Source organism: Prionailurus viverrinus, chromosome B4 (assembly GCF_022837055.1).
Source record: "Prionailurus viverrinus isolate Anna chromosome B4, UM_Priviv_1.0, whole genome shotgun sequence".
NCBI lineage: Eukaryota > Metazoa > Chordata > Mammalia > Carnivora > Felidae > Prionailurus > Prionailurus viverrinus.
The window spans coordinates 61,075,661-61,100,939 of NC_062567.1; the positions used below are offsets into that span (position 1 = coordinate 61,075,661).

At 38.6% G+C, this 25,279-nt stretch overlaps 1 protein-coding gene and 1 long non-coding RNA gene across 6 annotated transcripts in view; one reads left to right on the plus strand and one right to left on the minus strand.

Annotated features, from left to right (window-relative positions):
• The window catches only part of AMN1 (antagonist of mitotic exit network 1 homolog), a 55,060-nt gene extending 32,678 nt beyond the window's left edge, over nucleotides 1–22,382 (minus strand). For 2 of the 3 annotated variants that reach the window (XR_007154254.1, XM_047868647.1), the window contains exon 1: nucleotides 22,239–22,382. Coding sequence is in view for 2 of the 3 variants with exons in the window: in XM_047868647.1 (XP_047724603.1) it covers nucleotides 22,239–22,276 (38 nt within the window). In the remaining variant the exon portion in view is untranslated. Of the gene's footprint in view, nucleotides 1–9,776; nucleotides 9,899–22,238 lie in introns of those variants that run through there. The other variant, XM_047868648.1, reaches the window with a different exon arrangement.
• A 7-nt stretch (nucleotides 22,383–22,389) lies between these two features.
• LOC125171319 (uncharacterized) overlaps nucleotides 22,390–25,279 on the plus strand; it is a 48,364-nt gene continuing 45,474 nt past the window's right edge. For 2 of the 3 annotated variants that reach the window (XR_007154256.1, XR_007154258.1), the window contains exons 1-2: nucleotides 22,501–22,878; nucleotides 24,541–24,624. This is a non-coding gene — a long non-coding RNA (uncharacterized LOC125171319). The other variant, XR_007154257.1, reaches the window with a different exon arrangement.

Below are 25,279 nucleotides of genomic sequence, written 5' to 3' on the forward strand. Positions count from 1 at the left end.
TTCATTTTCATTATCTCCATTTCCCAATCACATCCTCCATCATCCAGGAATCTAATGTCTAGTATGTACCCTTTTGATGTATGTGTCCTTTTAACATGCTTGTATTTCTAATTTATATATGTGGTATTTGTCATAGATTTATCTAGTTTTTCACTCACCACTGCTTTAAAAGTCTACCTACTCTTGAATGTTGGAAAATCTTATGTGTGAAAAGTGGTACATTATTACTTTAATTTGCATTTCTCTATTTACTATAAATTTGACATCTTTTCATGAACCTCTTGGCTATCTGGATAGCCTATTTCCCTAAATTGTCTATTCATATCCTTTGCCTATTTTACTATTTTTTGACTTAAATTTGTAAGAGTTGTTTTTGTGGCCAAATATATGACTGAATTTGTATTTGCTCTATAAACATTTAGAGAATGTATGTTCTCTAAGAGATGTAATGTTCTCTCCATTATGCATGTTTGTCTAACTATATCTCTCCATGTATGTATATGTGTATGCACACAAATATATTATGTGGACATATATGATTGTTTATGGATAGTATTAATTCTTCTATGTTCTTTTTTTATGTTTATTTTTATTTTTAAGACAGAGAGAAACAGAGCATGAGTGGGGGAGGAGCAGAGAGAGAGGTAGACACAAAATCTGAAGCAGGCTGCAGGCTCTGAGCTGTCAGCACGGAGCCCGATGTGAGGCTGAAACCCGCAAACCATGAGATCATGACCTGAGCCGAGCATGACGCCTAACCAACTGAGCCACCCAGCCGCCCCAACTCATCTATGTTCTTATTTTTTCTACTAAATTTGTAGAATTCTTAATTTACAATACAATGCTTGTATTTTGAAATCAAGTTACTTTCATTTCTTTTTTTTGGGGGGGGGATATTTTATTTTATTTATTTATTTTGTAATTTACATCCAAGTTAGTTAGCATATAGTACAATAACTATTTCAGGAGTAGAATCCAGTGATTTATCCCCTATGAAGTTACTTTCATTTCTACTAGTTTTTGCTTTTTGTACATTACTGTTTTATAATGAAAAATTTTAAATACATAAAAATAAAATAGAATGATATAAAATCCTTGCATCATAAATCTAGAATTTTCAAATTTATTATTTATCATATTGTGTAAAATATCTTTAAGACATAAAACATTTCAGATAAAATTAAAGCCTCCTTTGTACACCTACATAGGTTTACTCTCTTTATTGCCCTTGGTAGAGGCAACCACAACCATGAAGTTTTTTTTTTTTTTAAACAGCTTTTAAAACAGTTTCTGTCCATGATTTTATTATATTTTTACTACTAAAGTATATGTGTGTAAATAACAGAGTATTGTTTTCTATAATTGTAAAATGTAGTATATTAAATTTCCTACCATGGCTGAATGTGTCAATTGTCTTTGTATGTGACGACATTCCTTTTAATAAGACTTTGGTGTTAGTTGCAAATTCATGATCATTATTTCTTCTTGTAGAATATTCCTTTCCTCAGTAAGTAATTTCTCTATCCACATTAATGTTTTTCACATTAGATTGTATTCAGTCTGGTTTTAACGTTGTTCTACCATTTTTCTTTGGCTTCTTTGGCTAACATGTTTACAAGATTCATCTGCATTGTTGCAGGTAGCTATAGTTGATGTAAAAAAATTGTTTCTTAAAGTTTATTCATTTTTGAGACACAGAGAGAGACAGAGCATGAGCGGGGAAGGGGCAGAGACAGGGAGACACAGAATCTCAAACAGGCTCCAGGCTCTGAGCTGTCAGCACAGAGCCCGATGTGGGGCTCGAACTCATGGACTGTGAGATCATGACCCGAGCTGAAGTTGGACACTCAACTGACTGAGCCATCCAGGTGTCCCAAGTTGATTTTAATTTTGAGTTTGTTCAAGTCCATTTTCAATACTGTATAATATTCCATTGTTTGAACAATTTGTCTTTTCTATTGTCAGCGAACATTTGGGTGGTTTATAATTTACTATTATAAATTATATTCATATGAATGCTCTTGGACAGGTCTTTTGGTGCACGTGTGCCTGTTTTAATCAAGTACATGTCTACAAGTGGAATTGCTGGCTCATAGGTATGTATATGTTTAGCTTCATGCTAAATAGTCTTCGGAAGTGATTGTACTGATTCCTATCTTCAATTAGTGAAAGTTCCTGGAATCCATATCCTTGTCAGCATGGCATTATCAGTCTTTTTAATTGTAGCCAATTTATGAATATATGGCAGCAATGCAATGTGACTTTAAATTGCAACCCCTTATTGCGGCGCCTGGGTGGCTCAGTTGGTTGAGCATCCAACTTTGGCTCAAGTCATGATCTCGCAGTCTGAGTTCGAGCCCTGCGTTGGGCTCTGTGCTGACAGCTCAGAGCCTGGGGTTTGCTTTGGATTCTGTGTCTCCCTCTCTCTCTGCCCCTCCCCTGCTCATGCTCTCTCTCTCTCTCTCTGTCAAAAATAAATAAAAAAACATTAAAAAAAATTGCAACCCCTTATTATGAATTAATTTGAGCATGTTTTCATTTCTTTATTGTTCATTTGAATAGTCTCTTGTGGAGTATCTGTTCAAGTAGCCTGCCCAATTTTCTTTTGGGTCTACGTTTTACTTACTGACATGTAGGAGTTCCTCTTCTATTCTGGACATGAGCTTTCTGTTGGTTATATATGTGGCAATTATATTCTCCCATTCTGTGGACTGCCTTTTCACTCTCTTTCCCAAGTCCTATGTTGAAGTATAGTCTAATGTTTTCTTTATGGCAAGTTTCTTTTGCATTCTGTTTATGAACTCTTTCACTGTCCTAAGTTCATGAAGCTAATCTGCTATGCTTTCTTCTAGGAAAAATTAACTAAATGTGTTGTTTTTATCTTTCACTTAAAAAATTTTTTATTTTTATTTTTATTTTTATTTTTTTTAAATTTTTTTTCAACGTTTATTTATTTTTGGGACAGAGAGAGACAGAGCATGAACGGGGGAGGGGCAGAGAGAGAGGGAGACACAGAATCAGAAACAGGCTCCAGGCTCTGAGCCATCAGCCCAGAGGCTGACGCGGGGCTCGAACTCACGGACCGCGAGATCGTGACCTGGCTGAAGTTGGACGCTTAACTGGCTGTGCCACCCAGGCGCCCCTAAAAAAATTTTTTTTAATTAAATAATCTCTGTGCCCAATGTGGGGCTTGAACTCACAACCCTGAGATCATGCTCTGCTGAATGAGCCAGCCAGGCACCCCGGCTTTTCACTTTTTGACTTAAAAACTACCTGGAATTGAATTTTGCAGTTGTCAAGAACTATGCAGAGTCTGAGAATTTCCCCCACTTACAAGCCTGCAAGTTAGCCTACTACCATGTCATGAATGCTAGCAGAAGATAGATTCCTGAGTTAAAGAAAAAGGACTTTATTACACATGACAAGAGCAGTAGTCAGAGCTTCACATTTATGCTGGCTCTTCATGCCCCCTAAGTCCTACCGTGTAATATAGGTAGGGCCCAGATGAATGCTTGAGAAAAACAACGAGCTTGGGTGATTCACAACTTTTATGGTAAACTGAAGCAAGTTTGCTTTTTTTTTTTTTTTTTGGAAGGAGACAGTATTTGCTGCAAAAACACATTTGAGAAATGCCCTAGGTAAAGAGTAGTCAAAGCCTTACATTCTTGGCATAACCAGTAGGTTCATGGCAGATTGCCTCTCCCAACATCCACCCAACATGTTCTTGGCTGAACTCAAATATTTATGTAAGTACACCACTCAGTCAGCTACTCTAATTTGACCAAAAAAGGGAGAAACCAAATCTGTTCAATTTGTCTCTTAAAGCATTTAATTAAGGCTACTATCAATAGTATTCTACATAGTAAGACAAGGCCAATCTGCAGTAATGACCTCAACAGTGCCCCCCCAGAGTCCCAGACTCAGCTAACTGTGAATAAGTATGGAGGGGGGGAGGAGGACTAGTCAGTCTCATTTAGACAGACAGGATGTAGTCCAATATATCAGCTATTATGAAACATGAAAAGGAATTTAGATTGTTATTCAATCTGAGGATTCCTTAATGCCCTTTACCCATTTAGCCCATCCCCCCTCCCACGACCCCTCCAGCAACCCTCTGTTCTCTATATTTAAGAGTCTCTTATGTTTTGTCCCCCTCCCTGTTTTTTATTTTTTTATTTTTGCTTCCCTTCCCTTACGTCCATCTGTTTTGTATCTTAAAGTCCTCATATGAGTGAAGTCATATGACATTTGTCTTTCTCAGACTGACTAATTTCGCTTAGCATGATACCCTCTAGTTCTATCCATGTAGTTGCAAATGACAAGATTTCATTCTTTTTGATTCCTGAGTAATACTCCATGGTGTGTGTGTGTGTGTGTGTGTGTGTGTGTATATATATATCTATATATATCTATATATATCTATATCTATATATATATATATATATATATATATATATCACATCTTCTTTACCCATTCTCCATTGATGGACATTTGGGCTCTTTCCATATTTTGGCTATTGTCGATAGAGCTGCTATAAACATTGGGGCACATGTGCCCCTTCAAAACAGCACACCTGTATCCCTTGGATAAATGCCTAGCAGTGAAATTGCTGGGTTGTAGGGTAGCTCTATTTTTAGGTTTTTGAGGAACCTCCATACTGTTTTCCAGAGTGGCTGCACCAGTTTGCCTTCCTACCAGCAATGCAAAAGAGATCCTCTTTCTTTGCATCCTCACCAATATCTGTTGTTGTCTGAGTTGTTAATGTTAGCCATTCTGACAGGTGTAAGGTGGTATCTCATTGTGGTTTTGATTTGTATTTCCCTGATGATGAGTGAGATTGAGCATGTTTTCATGTGTTGGTTGGCCATCTGGATGTCTTCTTTGGAGAAGTGTCTATTCATGTCTTTTGCCCATTTCTTCACTGGATTATTTGTTTTTTGGGTGTTGAGTTTGATAAGTTCTTTATAGATTTTGGATACTAACCCTTTATCTGATATGTCATTTGCAAATATCTTCTCCCATTCCGTTGGTTGCCTTTTAGTTTGTTGTTTTTGCTTATTGTTTCCTTTGCTGTCAGTTTTTTATTTTGAAGAGGTCCCAATAGTTCATTTTTGCTTTTGTTTCCCTTGCTTCTGGAGACATGTTGAGTAAGAAGTTGGCCAAGATCAAAGAGGTTTTTGCCTGCTTTCTCCTTGAGGATTTTGATGGCTTCCTGTCTTACATTTAGGTCTTTCATCCATTTTGAGTTTATTTTTGTGTAAGGTGTGAGAAAGTAGTCCAGGTTCATTCTTCTGCATGTCACTGTCCGGTTTTCCCAGCACCACTTGAAGAGACTGTCTTATTCCATTGGATATTCTTTCCTGCTTTGTCAAAGATTAGTTAGCCATACGTTTGTGGGTCCATTTCTGGGTTCTCTATTCTGTTCCATTGACCTGAGTGTCTATTTTTGTGCCGATACCATACTGCCTTGATGATTACAGCTTTGTAATACAGTGTGAAGTCTGGGATTGTGATGCCTCCAGCTTTGGTTTTCTTTTTCAAGATTGCTTTGGCTATTTGGGGTCTTTTCTGGTTCCATACAAACTTTAGGATTGTTTGTTCTACCTCTGTGAAGAATGCTGGTGTTATTTTGATAGGGATTGCTTGTTTTTTTTTTTTTTTTAAGATTTTATTTTTAAGTAATCTCTACACAATCGTGGGTAGAGAATTTAGTCCTGAGACTGAGAGTCCTGTGCCCTACTGAATGAGCTAGGCATCCCCACATTTTGTTTATTGATTCATTGGTGATAGACATTTTGTTGTTTCCACTTTTTGGCTATTGTGAATACTGCTACTATGAATATATGTGTATAAGTACTTGTTTGAGTACCTAGTTTCAGTACTATTAGGTATGTATCTAGGAGTGGAAGCTGGGTAATATGGTAATTCTATGTTTAACTTCTTGAGGAACTGCCAAGTAGTTTTTTCCTTTACTTCTTAATATGACTTCCCTTAGTTCTTTGAACACATTTATAATACTTTCTCTGAAGCTCTCGCTAAGTCCAACACCTGGGTCCTCTCAAAGGCAGTTTCTTTGCCTATTTTTTTTCTCTGTGTATGGGTCACAGTTTCTGTTTCTTTGTCTTGCAATTTTTTTTTTTAAACAGTATAGTCTAGATACTATAATACAGTAACTCTGGATATTGATGCCACAGATTTGTGATTATTTACTTGTTTGTTTAGTGACATGACTGGACTAAGGCTATTTTTCTGACTATATGCAACCTCTGATTTGCTCCTTAGTGGGCACAGCTTGGACGTAAGCATTGTTACCCTGGGATGTGAGCAGTTGTAGTAGGGGTCTCTTTGACTATCTCTTTCTCTGATTATTTTGTTAAGTCTGTATTAGTATCACACCCACTGTCAGCCTTCACTCATTACAGATCGATTGCTCTAATGTTTTCAACAATGCGTGGGGTATAAATTGCTCCATAATGTCATCCAATTCATTTTGGACTCCTTTGTAGGATTAGTTTCAGGGGTCAGTGTTTAAGGCTTGTTCTCACCCCAGGCAGGCTCTTGTTATATGTTCCTTTCCCCGGTTCTCTCTGGTAAACTTCCTGGCCTATGGTTTAGCTTGCATCTTACATGAAGCTCTCAGGCTCTTTGTAATTACTTTTATTTAAACTCTCCCCACCCTCTGTTTCAAATAAAGTCATTTTCTTGACAGCTTTGGAGTTCTGTGTTTTGCAGTCTGTCTTTCTTCCTGGGAAAAATCTTTAAGCCAGAATTTCAGAACTGGGAACAAGGATGATGATATGCTTTCCTCTGAGTGAAACCCATACTTTAGGAGCAGGGTGCTGGGAAGTAGCTTCTGGTCTTCCTGGCTTGTCTCGTTTAGGATGGAACCTCCACCCACAAATGAGCTGCCCAATAAGTGGGGGCTAGGTGGAGGTAGCAATCCCCCAATCACTGACCATACTCACCCATAATTTAGCCTGTGCACAAGTATCTGGGGTGGAGTGTGATGATAAATGCTGGCATCCTGTCCTTCCCAGGAAAACACTGAGGCCTCTGAGTAGGAGCTGGGGGGGAGAAGTAACCCCACCTGGAGTGGAGTTATAGCTCCAATGCCAGACTCTTGTTCTTACTGAGTTTTAAAAGATTATCTTGAATGAATGTTTCTTCATTTGCTGTATACCCTTAGGAAGCTGTCTGGAGACTTGAAGCAGTTGTTTTTATAATTTTCAACTTTTATGCTTATTTTACTGGGGGACATATTCTTGGAGCTTCTCATGCTGCCTTTTGTAAGTCTTCCAAATATCATCAATGTTCACATCCATTTAACAAATACCTGTATGCCATTAATAAGAGGGGCGCCTGGGTGGCGCAGTCGGTTAAGCGTCCGACTTCAGCCAGGTCACGATCTCGCGGTCCGTGAGTTCGAGCCCCGCGTCAGGCTCTGGGCTGATGGCTCGGAGCCTGGAGCCTGTTTCTGATTCTGTGTCTCCCTCTCTCTCTGCCCCTCCCCCGTTCATGCTCTGTCTCTCTCTGTCCCAAAAATAAATAAAAAACGTTGAAAAAAAAAATAAAAAAAAAAAAGAAATATGGTGACTCCTTTTCTTTTAAATATGTACTTGGGTTCTTTTAAAATAAACTGTTCACTTTAAGTTTGCTTACTTTTCAGTAAAAGTTCTTTCTATCTCCATTAATTCTACAACAATTCTTGGAAAGAAATGGTGTGTGTGTGTGTGTGCAAGAGAGAGAGAGAGAGAGAGAGAGAGAGAGAGAGAGACATTCATGTATTCTTAAAAATACATAAATTTGCTAAATTGTGTTAAAAATTGAGGTGAGAGATAGTTTTCCTACTTGTGGCTGGTGTTCACAGTTCAATCTTTCATACTTCCATAGGTATGCCATGAATGTAAGGTCCCAACCGCTCTTTATTTGGAGCATTTCTCAAGGGGGTTGTGTTTGCGGCAAACTAAACTGAGAGATGAGGTATCATCTCCCTCCAACCCAAAGGAAAGCTTGCTTACTGCTTGTTATAAAATTGTATCACACAATTGTTTTTGTGTGATACAAAAAACACTCAGTGTTTTTCTTCCTGTAATACACCCACTGTGCAGGTATCCATCTGAGACCTCTGTGTCATCCTCATGGGATTTGGGGGAGAAGGGTAACTGAGGCAAACTGCTTGTGCTGCTTGCTGTGCTATAACACAGTCCTTTGTCTCTAGCCCAGAAATCGTAGGTCTTCTGCCAGTATCCATGAAACAGTAATAGTCTAATCAAGTAAAATCAAATCCTAGATCTAACAATATTGTGATGAGAATTGGATACTGATGGAAACATAGTTTTATGGAAGAGGAAGAAGAAAGGTTCTGTGGACCTGGTCTGGAGATATGAGGAGACTCCTTGTGATCTGGTAGCAAATGTTCTCCCCATTTACAGCAATCTGTGCTGTCACCCAAAATAATATTTTAAAAAAATTGTTGCTTTCTCCACCTCCAGCCAAACCAATTTTATGATCCACCTGAGGCAAGCAGCAGCTGTAGCTGTCAATTTGATCTGCTGCTGGGTTTCTTATCTCTGTCCATGTGCAGTAACAGAAAAATGTCTGTGGATATGGGTGGCCCTGAACTTCTGTGTATTATAAGGAAGGTTGCAGTTACTCAGCGACACTGCCCAGATGGCAGAAGCAAAACAATGTCATAGTGATCCAAATTGAGTTTAACAATAAATCCAGACTAGAGTGACCTGTGTCTCTTTGGTTTATATGGTTGTATGTAGAGAAGAAGAGGCCATGGAATATCTCTCAGTTGGGTTGAGGGTTTCTTTTTGGCTCATCTACTATCCCCGTAATTACTGACCATATCACTAAAGATTAACAGGTAAGCTTCAATTTCCTTGTGCAGGTCATAATGGATACTATCCTGGGCTTATACTACCTCTTGTCTAAGACCTACCGGTTTCCCTTGAGATTTATTCACAGCTGAGTCTGGGCTCCTGGGAACACAGCTGAGGTCAATATTGCAGGTTGACCTCACCCTGCTTCTTGAAGCTCTATTAATAGCCTCAGTTAAATGTTGTATTTTACAAACTCATTACATTTGGTCCTAGCCTCTGCTGACCAAATTAATCAGTGTGGCTGAAAAAGTATCATACTCATCTGATAATTTGTCAGAAGCCAAGATGGTAGGACCAAAAAGTGGAATGTTAGGAAAGGCAGTTCTTTATGGGTTTTTCATCATCTTACCAGTCTTGCTGGGAATGACAAGAATACACAGCCCTGATATGCTTTATCCGGGCCATCCACAGAGTTGTGTTTATAATAAGCAGCCCTGTGCCATAAAGTAATGTCTCCTTCCAGGACAAAGAGGTTGCTTACTGCTTACTATACATTGGCAGAGTCCCTAAATTCAGTGTTTCTTTTCTGTAATGCAACTCGTAGCTTGAGTAGACATTCATTTGGGCTGTGTTTCTCTCCTGGAATGCAACCCATTGTTTGTGTTGGCATCCATCTGAGCCCTTTGTGTTGCATCTGTGCGTCTTGGAGGTCAAGAGGAAGTGACATAAACATGCGAATGCTCATGTTGCTTGCTGTGCAATGAATAACAAAGTCCTTTGTGCCTTTGACCCAGGAGACTCTGTTCTTCTACCAGTATCCATGAAACAAGACCAGGCTAAAAATGTATTTGTTTATATATAAGACAGGTAAAATCAAATTCTACACTGACAGTCATTCCCCTTATATTTTCCTTTATGCAGATTTCAGCTATATTTTAAATGTTTACTTTTTTCCATGGTGCCATCTTTTTTGCTCCCCCATGTCTCTTCCTCAGTCTTTGTCATCTTGGCCTTTAGGATCCTCTTCTCTGAGCTTAGCTGTGCAGCCTGTGCCACGTATTCCCCACAGTAAACGGTTTCCTCTTTCTGCTCCAGTTCCCTCCAGCAGCAACATAAGGGAGTTGGGACAGAAACAATTTACTATTTTGAAAAATGCTGCTATGAGAATTACTAAATGGCTCACAAAAACTATCTAAAAGTCTGTTGGTCAAAGAAAGTTTATTAAATTTACTGCAGCAAGGGTTTAACAGGGTTTGGGTAATGTCTCAATAGGGGAAAGATTTGGGTAATGTCTTTGGGTAATGTCTCAATAGGGGAAAGAGTACATTTGGGATTCTCCCTCCAAGATGGGGAATGGGTTAGGATGAGACAAAATTTGTAACATAATAGTATAAGACTGATGGACATGACACAGGTTCTCAAAGTAAGCCCTGATGAAACAATCTATCCTGATAAACATAATGTTTGCTCTAACAATCAAAATGTTTGCCCTAATAACCAAACATTTGTTTAGATAAACTGATTGCAAAAATTTCCTGGAGCAAAAAGTTATATTGACGTTAAGCGATCTCAGTTCTCAGTCCCAACAGTTGACATAGGTGGTCTAAGTTCTCAATACAAAATGAAAACTGGCCAGCTAGAACCTAACAAAATCTTTAAAAGTTATAGACAAAAAGGGGGGGGTGGTGGTGGATAGATCTCTCATTCAATATGAATTGCTCTACACTTTATACTTAAACTTATTAATATAACCATCAGTTATATGGTGAAGTAATGTAACAAAGAAATGATTTTTGGCAAAATGGTCTACTGATATGAGTGTTGCACAAAATTTGGTCCTTAGCTTCCTTTTCTTCTCCCCATATTCTCTCTCATAAATTTAGTATGGCTTCATCTACCATTTATTAGAAATTTAGTCCTAATATTTCAGTCTGCTTGTTTGATATTTCTACTGGATATTTGGATTCATTTTTCTCATAAGACACCTACTTCTCCACAGTTATCTAATGATATCACGATTCTCCTGGTCAAGAAAGCTGAAAACTTTAGAGTAATTTTTGCTTTTTCTTTTTTCTTGGTCCTTCTATTCAAAATTATTCACCACTTCCCAGATCCAAAGGATTCTCTAAGGCAGTGCTGTTCAAAATGCTAGTCAGTGAGATTAGGAGCTCATGCAAGGATGTAACCAAGCAGTTTCCTTTATGGAGAAGTCCCATCCTCTGGACAAACAGTGCACTTAGTAAAAGGGTTGATTGCTATTCTGGATCAAGCTCCTCGTTACAATCCAGAAATAGCTTACTGCTGACCAAGTGCCAGCCTGAACATACCTTGTCCCCAAAGGATTTGCAAATATGATTCTCAAGGCATATATGGACCCTTACATGGGGGACAACACCCTAGTATGACAGTGAAGGTCATGTGGTCATCTTTTTACTTTACTTCCAAGTTCTAGATGATTTTTCTTTTTTTATTTTATTTTATATTTAGAGAGAAAGAGAGCAAGTCAGGGAGGGGCAGAGAGAGGTGGGGACAGAGGATCTGAGGCTGGCTCTGTGCTGACAGCTGAGAGCCTGATGCATGGCGTGAACTCACAAACTGTGAAATCATGACCTGAGGCGAAGTCAGACACTCAACCAACTGAGCCACCCAGGTGCCCCTAGGTAGTTTTTCTTACCATGTTTTATTCTGTTTCCTCTTTGCTCACTAAGCACTACATTTTAAAGCTCCATCCATTTGAATATATATTCATCTACTCTTCACTTTCCTAACAGCTGCATAATACTTGAAGTCACCTCTCCCAGCAATGGACATCCCAATTCTCCACAATGGAATTCTGCAATGAACATCTTCATACATGTCTCCTAGTTTGGGCACTCCTTACCTCTTTCCAAGATTTTGCAACAGTTTCCTAATTGTCTCTTTATTCCTGACTTCTCCCTAATGCAAATCTCTCTCTACACCCAGTACAGTTCCAAAACCTTTTATAGACCCCTACTGCTATGAAATTAAACAGTCTAATATCATTTTGATCCCCAAAGTTCCACTTCTAATTATCAGCTTTATGTCTTACTGCTCTGCTATTCACATTGTATTCTCTAGCCAAATTGAAATGCTACTGTCTGGTCTTCTCACATATTTCTAACTCCTGCTTGTCAAGCCTTTGCCCTTATTATTCCACTCCTTCTTAGACGTTTTTCCTCCCATTTGCAAATGTCAGATGCTACCAACCTTCAAATACAACCCTCTTTACAAAGCCTTCTCCTAGTCTTGTATATTTTTCTCATCAGAAATTTCAAAATTCTTTGTTAATCTCTCTTTTATGCTATTATTCTACCAATATTATAGTTTTTTATATACTTGCCTTATGCTTGCCCCATAAAACTGTACCTCTTTTATGCTAGATATTTGTCATAATCATCAGCATAGTGTTTCATATGCTAAATACATGCTTAACTGAATATTGAGCAACTCCTAAAAATAAGGAACTGTGGCTGTGAAGCGATAAAAGACTTGATTCTGGCCACAGAAGTTCAGAGGATCATTTATATGGATGCCTCAGGGAATCTTCAATACAAAGGCAGGAATTAAAAGACAGGAAGATAGCTAGGCTTTCATCTGTCTTCGTAACTTGCATTCTTAACTATTTCTCTGTCTTTACTGACCGAAAGAAAATCTTATTTGGATCAGGTATAAAGTTAAAGCCAAGAATGAAAGCAAATACTTTTCTCAGGACTCTACACAAGCCTGAGTTATACAAAGGAGAGTCAACAGATTTCTCTTTTACAAAAAGTGATTGTGAGGGGTGCTTGTGTGGCTTAGCTGGTTAAGCGTCCAACTTCAGCTGAAATCATGATCTCATGGTTCATGAGTTTGGGTCCTGTGTTGGACTCTGTGCTGACAGCTCAGAGCCTGGAGCCTGCTTTGGATTCTGTGTCTCCTTCTCTGTCTGCCCCTCCCCCTCTCGTGCTCTGTCTCTCTCAAAAATAAATAAACATGTAAAAAAACATTTAAAACAAGTGACTGTGGATTGAGGGACAGAAGTTTATGAGATGTAATGTAAATATCAATTCAAAAGCATTGATTTCAAAAGCATTCAGTAGATAAAGATAATTGTTCTCCTCAGCCTTAATTTTTACATGGCAATTTTTTAATGTAATATTAACAGACTGAAAACTCCCAGAGAGAAATAATTGCTATTGTAACTACAACTTCCAGCATATATTTCAGTGAAATAATTAATAACAATAAATAACACTTAGTAGTATTTACTACTTGCTAGGGTTAAAATAACATGCAGACCAGGCTTAAAAATTCTTCAAGCAGACAAAACCAGTCAGGTCATATAAGTGAAATTTAATCCAGCTTATATCATGAATGTAAGAGAAACTTAACCTAGGTTATTTCTTGTAAATGTCTCTGATAATCATAAATAAACCACCTTTCTAAAATGGTATAAAGAATCACTTTTAACCAATCCCCTTCTATATGTAAACTCTCATTTTTAAAAATTTTAATTCCAGTATACATAACATACAGTGTAATATTAGCTTCAAGTGTATAAAATAATCATTCAATAATTCTATGCATTGCTCAGTGCTCATCATGTTAAGTGCACTCTTTAATCTCCATTACCTATTTCACCCATCTCTACACCCACCTCCCCTCTGGTAATCATCAGTTCTCTATAGTTAAGAGTCTGATTCTTGGTTTGTCTCTCCTTCTCTCTCTCTCTCTTATTTTGCTTGTTTTGTTTATTAAATTACACATGAGTGAAATGATATGGTATTTGTCTTTCTCTGACTTCTTTCACTTAGTATTACATTTTCTAGCTTCACTCATGTTGTTGCAAATGGCAAGATTTCATTCATTTTTATGGCTGAATAATATTCCAGTGTGTGTGTGTGTGTGTGTGTGTGTGTGTGTGTGTGTGTGTATCACATCTTCTTTGTCTATTCACCTCTCGATAGACACTTGGGTTGCTTCTATAATTGGGCTATTGTAAATAGTACTGCAATAAACATAGGGGTGTATATATCTTTTTGAATTAGCGTTTTCGTATTCTTCGGGGAAATACCCAGTAGTGAAATTATTGGATCATCCAGCAATCCTATTTTTAATTTTTTGAAAAACCTCCATACTGTGTAAACTCCCCTTGTAATAACCAATCATTGTAAAGATTAAACAACTTCCTCATTCTCACTTTATGAGCCATCCTATGACTACATCTCGAGATTCTAACCATTTTTGGTTTTAAGTCTCCCTGTTCACTAACAGTTTGTTTCTCACTCAGTAAAACATTCATATCAACTAAAAATCTCTGAATTTTCTTTTGAAAGTTTTTGGTGTCAAAAGTGGGATCCAAAGATGACTCCTGATGAGCTCCAAGGCCAGTGAGCAATTAGGTGCCAGCATCCATGGAGCCCAATGCACACTGCTTTCTTAACAACCATGGGATTCCAGGGCAAATCTTCCTCAGATCTAAACTCCACTCCCTTTGTGTTGACTCCTCTGATTTTACCGAGCAACACTTGTTGAAGCTTTTCAGTAAGTGATGATATTCTGTTCAAAAGAGGGGGGGATGTGTGATTCCCTCTACTTTGGAATAACTGTTGAAAAACAGGAGCCCTGATAATTAAGTTTTCTTAGGGAATCTAAGGCAAAGATGGGTTCCATCTGGTCCAAAGCTCAGATCAGGATCTTATACCTTTTTAGAAAAATGGGTAAACTTTACGAAGAATAATTGGAACTGCAGTGACCATTTTGGGAAAATCTTTAATTTAGATAAAATAACCCACGTTAGGGGCATCTTTAAAAAAAGAGGATCCCAAATTTCTTAAAGGCAATAAATGCATTCCTTGGTTGTTATGTCAAAGCTTCTAAAAGACAAAATGATTCCAAAAATAGCTTCTCTAGGAAATTCTTACAGCAAATGAAAAATGTGTGGTAAAAGCTTAAGTCATTGCAGCACATAACCTTATCCCATCAGCCAGAAACACAATTTGGGTCCAACTATTCTTCTGAGTTTTGTATTGTTGTACCTGACATACAGCTAAAATTTTTAAATGAAAGCTACAAGATCTGTTTACAACTGTCTGTATACTAATGTATATGTATGTATATATGTATGTATGTTATGTATATGTGATTTCAAAAAGAGCTGTATTTAATTAGCTTAAAGAAAAATAAGTACTTATATAAGTTTAAGGATTCTTAAAACTCTCAGAAATATAAACTAACCGAAATGCTTTTCAAGTTCATATGATCTGGAGAATCTTGAATTATAAAAGCTTCAGAAATAGTTTAGGGGTGCCTGGGTGGCTCTGTTGGTTAGGCGTCTGACTCTTGGTTTCAGCTCAGGTCATGATCTCACAGTTTGTAGGATCAAGCCCTACATTGGGTCTGCACTGATAGCGTAGAGCCTCCTTGGAATTCTCTCCTCCCTACTCTCTCTGCCCCTCCCCCCTCTCTTTCTCTCAAAATAAATAAAGTTAAAAAAAAAAGAAATAATTTAAATGTGTTGGTTTAATAAAAATAGGCATGTCTTCACAGTAGTCAACATTAAACACAATGCAAATATACAATCTTTTCTACCTGAGTTTACTAGTCAGATACGCTGGTGCTATCTCTGTTATAAAGTTTGTAAGCAAGGGGTGCCTGGGTGGCTCAGTTGGTTAAGGGTTTGACTCTTGATTTCGGCTCAGGTCAAGATTTCATGGTTTGTGGGTTCAAGCCTCACGTTGGGCTCTGGGCTGAGAGTGAGGAGCCTGCTTGGGATTGTCTCTCTTTCCCTCTCTCTCTGTCCCTTCCCTGCTCTCTCTCTCTCTCTCTCAAAATAAATAAACTTTAAAATAGTTTTAAATTTGTAAGCAAGAAAAACTTAAGATGCTAGTTAAGTGTTTAATGTTTAATACAAATATGATTATTAAAAACAAATTAAGTAGATTACATTAGATGATGGGTATATGTTAAATACGTAGATCATTCAATAACAAGCTAATATACTGAAATATTAATTGCTAAACATATGTTTAAGTTTACTTTTGGCTGCTTAATTTTTACGAGACAAAAGATATTTGGATCTATTTTAATGTGGCCTTTTGCTGCATTAAAAAAATGTACTATGAAGAAGCACATGTCTCTAAAAAGTATATTTTTTTATAATTAAATATTTATAAATTTGCTAATCTACTACAGGATGCTGATATATGCCAGGCAGTTCACAACTTCCTGTCCTAGTTTTCACTGGAAAATAAAGATTAATAATGGTTAAAACTTATAATCCATATATAAAAATAAGCCTCCTAAAAACAAGAGTGAAAGAAAACAACTTTGTATACAAAGTATGAGAGGAGAATGGGATGTGTTTTTTGTAAGAGTAAGCAAAGAATATAGGATGTGTTTTTATTAGGAAAAAAAGTAATTTTGTCTTAAAGTAAAATGAGAAAGAAAAAAGGAATGAAACAAAAATCTAAATGAATACAGAAAGTTGCAAAAAGCTTGTGAAGAAATTTCATGTTGCATGGTCAAAGTTAGCTAAAATTCAATGGATTTATTTACAAAGACTTCCAAAACTGAGCTGAATAATATACTGACATAAAACCACAGTTTAATTTTCTCTGTTAAAAGAACAAATTTTCTTAGGTTGTTAGTCTGCTCCTAATACGGGATTATGAAAGGTTTTTCTTTACCTTTGTGTATTTTGTCTAGGAAACAAAGATTCTGTGTCTTATTAAAGTAATTTCCTGTGTTTCATTTTGTCTTTATCAGGTTTTTGATTGCTTAGGAAAACAGTCTTTTCAATATTAAAAGAGCTAAGGTATTTTTTTAAAACTATGTACTTTCTATATTTGCTTTTGAAATCTTTTTGTCACTTTGGTTGAATAGATAACTAAGTATTATTTCACAATGACTTGTGATCCTATTTAATCAAGTGTTTTAAACCTTTTGGCATTTTTTACAAACTTCGCAAAATCAAATTCTAAATTAAGTCTTTTTGACTTTGAGCTAACTTTCAGGGTTCCTAAAGATCTTGAAGTTTTTTTTTCTCTTCTTATAAAGGGAGACATTAAACTATAGGCTTTTTAAATGTGAAATTGCATGGAAAACATTATCAAGTAAAGCGGATGCTTAACCTTCTTAGGTTGTATTTGTATGGATACATGTTATTAATATAAGTGTTCCAGAAATTGCATGAAATTCCTAGGAATCTGATATGCCCTGATACAATGTTATCAGTCATAGTTCTAATCATTTTTAAATGTTGTATACCACAAAAGTAGCCAAACTTAGCAGCCAATCATATCATTTTTTTTTGTAGTGAGCTGAAACAAAGGCTATTTTTATCTTTTGTCATTTACAAACAGCTATTATTATACACTGAATCATCTATGAAAGCATTTATAACCAACTGCAGGCCAAAATGCTTTGTCTTCAAGGAAATTCATGGAAAAGACCCTGACAAATACTCTAGAATACAAGTTTCTGATAATTTTAAGATCATACCACTTAACTGGGTAAGAATTTCTAGCATGCTAATGGAGAAACTGATTGATTCATAAAACTGCTAACCCAAGAGCAAGAAAAAAAACAATTGATTACATGGGACTAAACCAACTAATAGAGATGATTATCATTTTTATGACATTGTTTGAAGCATTGCTGGTTCTTTAATGTTTTGCTTTCCAAATTTAAAGAACCCCCTTTCTGTTTTCTTTTAAACTACTATATAACTGGGGAGCCTGGGTGGCTCAGGTGGTTGAGCATTTGATTCCTGATTTTGGCTCAGGTCATGATCCCAGGGTCTTGGGAGGGAGCCCTGTGTCAGGCTCTTTGCTGAGCACGGAACCTGACTAAGATTCTTTCTCTCTCTTTTCCTCTACCTCTCTCTAAAATAAAATAAAATAAATAAAATAAAATAAAATAAAATAAAATAAAATAAAATAAAATAAATAAAGTAAAAACTATATAACATAACAATGTGGTAAACTTTTGAGAACAAAAATTAAACATTTATCTTGTTCTCTCTACCTGATCCCTTCAGAGTTAAGACAAAAGAACTCTTATGAGTATTGAGTATTCTTATTTTCATGGCAGTGTAGGTATTAGCACAAATTCAATCAGAATTTGCTCTCTTTGTAACAGAACACAATTGGACAACCCATTAGCTTGACTTCTTGGCCTAAAGGGGTGTTTAAAGATCTAATCTGAGATTTCTTATTACCAGACAGTTTTCAAGAAACTAACATTGGATTTTTGGAGCAAACAAAGACCCTTGGATTACCAAAGCTTGGACTTGAACATCATTTTTGAAAATGTGCATAAAGTAACTATTCTGCTGCACTTATATAAATAATGAGCTGAATTTAATGGGACCAGATTCATTTTACAAATAAATTCGTCTTATTATGATTATCTTTGGTAAAAACAAAGTGGTTATAGAGAGAAAAATTATGTTTCAATAGAAAACTATAGTGTACCTGTTATTATATTCTAGTCCTGTTCATTATCTTTGAGGCTTTGTTATCTTTCTGTAAACTGGACTGGATCCTGAATTCTTCTAGTTTCCTCCAACATCTGGCTACAACTTTCCAACCTAACTTTTCCAATTTTCTCTTACCCTTCTGACTTGGAATAAAAACTAAAAAAACTACCCTTTTCCTCAAGTCCTACAACCTAAAGTCAGACAACTTGATATAAACTTCAGAGAAATCACCACAACAGATCATGTACAGACAACCTTCGTGCCTACTTCTATTTCAGGCCACTCATGAGAGTTCACCAAAATACTCAATGATGTCATCAAAATCATTCAAACTGTAAACCAGGAAAATCCAACAGATAGAAATTGCCTCCTCACTCCATTATCTAAAGATGTTTTGAAAAAAATGAAAATAAAACAAAATAAAATAAAGATGTTTTGAGCTCAAATCTAGAAATTTTCTTGACTGGTTGCTCTCCAGATTCAGAAACTGAGTTTGTAATTTGCTCCAAGTGTTAATTTGTATCTTTCTTTAGTTTCAAAAGAAATGCCTAATTGCTCACACCATACAGAGGCGTAACTTAGATGGAAGCGCACCTATAACACTCCTGAAATAAGACATCCTCATGTTTATCTTCGGTGATCATAACATGATTCAATAGGGCAAGGCACTAATGCAATATTAAGAAATGTACTTTCCACCAGATTTAAAAATGTGATCCATTCCAAAAGAAAACATTCCTAGAGACTTAGTTTATTGGAAAGGATACTCACAAAAGACTACAGTTAAACCTCTTCAGGAGAGATCATATCTTCTGCAAAATCCCTACCATTACAGCAAGAATCTGTAAACTCTTTTTTTTTTTTTTTAAATTTTTTTTTTCAATGTTTATTTATTTTTGGGACAGAGAGAGACAGAGTTTGAACAGGGGAGGGGCAGAGAGAGAGGGAGACACAGAATCGGAAACAGGCTCCAGGCTCTGAGCCATCAGCCCAGAGCCTGACGCGGGTCTCGAACTCCCGGACCGCGAGATCGTGACCTGGCTGAAGTCGGACGCTTAACCGACTGCACCACCCAGGCGCCCCAAGAATCTGTAAACTCTTGCACAGCCTTAGACACCCTAACCACTTAACAAGGAGATGCATATGTTGTAACTGGTTAAAAAAAAAAAAGGTTCCATGGATTTAAAAAAAAAAAAAATTTAAGTAGGCTTCGTGCCTACTGTGGAGCCCAACACAGGACTCCAACTCACAACCCCAAGATCGAGACCTGACTTGAGTTCAAGAGTCGGACACTTAACTGATTGAGCTATCCAGGTGCCCCATTTCCACGTTAATAAATTAGGAATTATTACCCCTAATTTAAAAGATCTTAAAGATCCGATGTCAATCTTTCATCAGATAGGTGATGCTTCTTCCACTGATTTACTTAGTTGGTTAAACCTTGGCTCCTGGCAATCTCTCCCAGAATTTTTGAATTTCCATCTCATAGTCATCATATTAACATCCCCAGCTGTAGCAGCGCTGACAACACTGACTCCATCTTTGGCCCTCCATCTTGTTTCTGCTCTTGCAATGACCTCCCTCGGAGCTGTATGTTCCAAGCCCCTTGGAGGTTAAAGTATGCCCTGACTGGAATGCAGAAAGGCTTGCTCTGATCTTCTCTAAAGTGGTGCACAGAAGGTACCACTTTAGATAACTAGTAGAGATGACTGATGCACAAAAGGCACCACTTTAGATAACCAGGAGAGATGACCGCGAATAGATGGCGCCACTTTAGATAACTACACTTTGCACCATAATGCCCTTTGCTCTATAAAAGCTGTAAGTTAAGGTTTGGACTGGGTGGAGAATAGCTGCATAGCACCTGGATTGTAATGGGACCGAGGTCCACACAGAGAGTCAAGACACTCAGGCTTTTCTTTCCAGGAAGCAACTTTATTCATTGTGCCGGCATGGGCTCAATGGGTTTGTACCTGAGAAACTGAGCACCGAGCACAGCGGGGGGTAGCCTTTTATGCAACTTCTACTTCTTTGTCTCCCATAAATGGTGACATATAGACATACAGTCTGATTGGGCGGTCTGTGTTACAAAGTCGTGAGGAATGTCACGTACACACACATAGCCAGGTTGCCTTCCCTTGAGGTTTTCACCACATTCCTTAGGGAGGGGCTCTACCACAGGATCATCTGTCCACTGGCTCCCCTTTGTCAGTAGGTCACCCTGAATAAAAGTCTGTGTAAACAGTAATGGAGAGGCTGGCTTCATTTTTCTGCTTCCAAGTGTCTACTCAGTCTGGAGGATACTTTACTGTCCCTCCCCCACCTTTTAACACTAGTGCACTGTATCCTCTCAAGAGTTTTAAATGCCTTTCGGCAGCCACTCACACACCAAATGATAGCCATCAGGATTACACAACTCAAAGAACTCAGTGGTCCCACTGCCCATGTCTTCAATGACTATGCAACTGTTGGTGATGGCAACTACATGACCATACAGCCCAACGACTACATCAATGGGTATACAGTATATTGGGTATACATCAATGGGTATACAGTAACAGTATATCGGCTCACATTTTCAGCTTTCTGAGGGAATGACCCCAAGGGGATAATTTTTAAAATAAAATAAAATAAAATAAAAAAAATAAAATAAATAAAATAAATAAAATAAATAAAATAAAATAAAATAAAATAAAATAAAATAAAATAAAATAGAGACCATGCTTGAAAATCCCCTAAGCAGACCCAACCAGTTAGGTCACATAAGTGAAGCTAAATCTGGTTTATTTCACGAACAAAGTGAAATTTAGCAGGTTATTTCTTGTAAATCCCTCTGATAATCATAAACAAAGTTTATTTAAAAAAATTGTTTTTAAACATTTATTTTTGAGAAACAGAGTGAGACAAAGTGTGAGCAGGGGAGGGGCAGAGAGAGAAGGAGACCGAGAATCTGAAGCAGGCTCCAGGCTCTGAGCAAGCGGTCAGCACAGATCAAGATGCAGGGCTGGAACCCACCAACTGTGAGATCACGACCTGAGCCGAAGTCGGGAGGCTCAACCGATTGAGCCACCCAGGCGCCCCAATCATAAACAAAGTTTAAATCATCTTCCTAAAATAGTGTAAGACGACCACTTTTAACCAATCCCTTGAGGTTTTTTAAATTGTAGTAACCAACCATTGTAATAACCAATCACTGCAAAGGATAAACAATAGAGTCATTCTCAGTGTATAAGTCATTCTGCAACGACATGCCTCTGAGATTCTTGTTTCTCCCTCACTAAAATAATTTTTATCAAGTAAAGTTCTTTGAAATTTCTTTCGACACTAGGCATCCTTCAAAGGACTTTACATCCGTTAAATTTATTCCTTACTACAATTCTATGAGATACGTACTGTTGTTACACTAATTCATTAAATCAAGAACTCAGGCACAGAGGTTAAGTTACTCTCCGTGGTCACGCAGCTGGTGAACGGCAGACTGGGAGCTGAACCCAGCAATCGCGGTCAGGCAATCACGGAGCCGTGCTGCCTCAAAGAATCAATATCTATCCCAGTTACAGGACCTGGGGGAACTCTGCTGAAGGCTTTTGAGAGCCACATGTAGTGTTTTTGTTGTTATTGTTCTACCAAGGCTTTCAGCTCTCCTCAGAAACAGGTCACTGGCAGCAACTACCAGAGCATCGAGGGTCAAGGCTGACAGAGTTCGGACCACCACCCATCTGGCGGCGCCCGGGGCGGAGGACAGAGGGGCAAGCCTCCCCAGCAGCACACTTGGCACAACTGTCATCTACGAGGAGACGACAAGTCAGGAACCCAGCAACAGAAACACCAGCGAGCCCTCTTCAGAGGTCCAGAGGTGGAAAGCGGGCGGGGAGGGAGAGCGAGCACAGGGCGGGGCGAAGGGGAGGCGGGGACCGGGTGAACTCACAGATCCAGGAGCTGACTGACCCGCCGCGAGCTAGGCATCGCGGCCGACCAGGGAAGCCTCTTCCGTGGTCCCGGGGCCGCCCAAACGCAGCCAGAGACCGTCCGTCAACTCCTGCCACCCGCGCGACGCGTAGGCCCTCGTGACGTCACACGGCTTCTTCCGGTGACCAGGACGCAGCCACCCTCGGGACTACAGAGGGAAAGAAGAGAAGTGGCTGGAGGTGATAAAATGTAGAGTAGCCCTAAACTCGGTGAGGCACGACGGGAGTTGTAGTTCTTCCACCTCGCGGGCTCCGTTTCCGGGCGGTTTCCCAGTAGTTTTAGCCCGGCGTGCAGCCTGGCCTAGTACGCCTCCGGCGGCGCTTTGCTTGGAGGTTGCTGCTGTTACTGTAGGGATGTGTTTGATGCTGGTCCATGCATTTGGCGACACACCCTGGAGACTCTCTTGGATACGGACACCATTAACGTCAAACGGAGAGTTTTAGAGCAATCAAGAGTGACCACTGTTTACCGAGCACGTTCTCTGAAGCACGCACTGCGCTACGTGCTCTCAATAATTAGCCACATTCATTTAATCCTATGAAGTCGGAATTATTTAGTCTTATTTTACAGATGACACTACAGGCCAACAAAAAAGCTCAGTAAGAATTCCATTATGGTGGTTGGGGGGGGGGGGCGCTTATGTTCAAGTCAGAAGGAATTCCAGAGGGACACCTTTCATTTATCAAGCACTGAAGGAGAGTAGAGATCGTGTTGGTGCTGAGGATTCAGTGGTGAACATATGCACCAGACAAGTAGAAGGACAATCAGAATAACTGTTAAACGCTGATATGAAGTTGGTTCTATGTGAGCACCCATGGAAGAGTAGGGAGAACAGGCAGGTAGGAGGGAAAATGGTGGTCTCTTAGGGACTGCAGACAGTTCAGGGTGGCAGCTACGAAGGGGAGTGGTGAAAAATGAGTAGAGCAGGGGTTGGCAAATTTTAAGGGCCAGACAGTAAAGATTTTACGGTTTTGTGGGCCATACTGCCTTGGTCACAGCTACTCAACTTGTAGCTGAAAAGAAGCCATAGACAGTATGAATGGGTACAGTTGTGTTCCAGTAAAGTTTTTTTTAATGGATGCTGAAGTTTGAATTTCATGTAGTTTTCACTGTCATGAAATATTATGAATATTTTGAATTTTCATATATATACATATATGTATGTATATATAAAAGTTTTGTTTATTTTGAGACAGAGATAGCATGAGTTGGGGAGAGGCAGAGAGAGAAGGGGAGAGAGATAATACCAAACCGGCTCCTCGCTGCCAGGGCGGAGCCGGTCACAGGGCTTGAAACTCAAGAAACTGAGATCATTACCTGAGCCAGAACTGAGGGTCAGACGCTTAACCAACTGAGCCACTCAGCCGCCACATCATATTTTGATTTTTCCAACCGTTAAAAAATGTAAAGGCTTTACATTGGAAACAAAAACGGGCAGTGGGCTGGATTTGGCTGCCTGGTAGTATATCCTCTCCTGATCCGAAAGCTAAACTGGGGCCTGATGATCTGTGTTATATGAAACAATTTAGGCTTTGGGTGGAGTCATAGATAAGTTTTAAGCAAGGACAGGGCATGCATAGGTAAAATGAGTTTTAGAAAGAACTCTAGCTGTTAAGCATTAAAAACTGTAGAGGTCACAGGTGGAGACCAGATAGGAGTCTTTTGATGACAGCTTAAGTTAAAGTAGTAACAGTGGAATGGATGGACAGATTTGAGAGGTAATAGAAGTAGAACTGATAGAATACAGAGATTGGTGGGGATGAGGGAAAGTGAAGACTCAAGGCTAATTTCTAGGCTTTGGGATTGGAGAATTATGTGGCGTATGGTGGTGCTATTTATTGAGCTGAGAGGATTACAGGAGCTTTTTGAAGAGAGGAGGGTATTTAAATGTTGGACATGTGGATTTTGAAGTATCTATGGAAAATGTAGGCATGGAGCTTTAGATCTGCAAATTGTGCTGGTTTGCTTATAAAGACGAGATTGAGGGGTGCCTGGGTGGCTCAGTTGGTTAAGCCTCTGACTTCGGCTCAGATCATGATCTCATGGTTCCGTGGATTCGGGCCCTGTGTTGGGCTCAGTGCTGACAGCTCAGCCTGGAGCCTGCTTCGGACTCTGTGTCTCCCTCTCTCTCTCTCTCTCTGCCCCTCCCCCACTCATGCTCTGTCTCTGTCAAAAATAAATAAACGTTGAAAAAAATTAAAAACATAATAAAGATGAGGTTGAATAGCAATGACAATACATCCATTTACTTATTAATACAGTAATTTTTTTGGAAGAATTCTCTGCTGTTCTGGGAGCCAATTACACCTTGGAAGACCATAAGAGAGCTTGACAGAGCAGATAAGGTAGGACTTCATGGTCTTTTCTGTCTGTTGAGTGCTGCACATCTGTCCATCTAGGTCTTCCCACTGATTACTTGATTCTTCAAGCCCAGGAAAAGATAGGCCACGTCCCATCATTATGAGATGTTCAGCCCTGGGTGCCTGAATTGTTCTCAGTGGTCAAAGGAAGTCATCACAGCTGTTTTTTTGTTTTTTTCTTTTAAGAAAATAATTATATAATGAGATAGGATGACAAAGTTCTAGTTGTTTCTAGCCAGTTATTTTAAAGGTCAAAGATGTGTAAGCCCTCATGATATGAAAATTATTAGAACTATTTTGATTATGATTTCCTGCAGCTTTTAGGACCTGTGGTGTCTACAAACCAGCCTCTCCAGTATTTAGCATACTGTATCAAGAATTATTTTGAGTCTCCACTGAATAAGATAGATCTGATATACATTGTGATTGCCTTGACAGTTTTATTTCATCCCTTCCTCTTTTCTTTTCTTTTCTCTTTTCTTCTTCTTCTTCTTCTTTTTTTTTATGGCAGCCATGTGGTTTGGAGAACTGACCCCATCTTCAGAGGTGGGTCTAGATTAGGCTAATCAGTGATTGCTGCAGTAATTGATTCAGGGATAAGCAGACCTTAATCAAGAAATCACCATATTCCCTCAGCCTC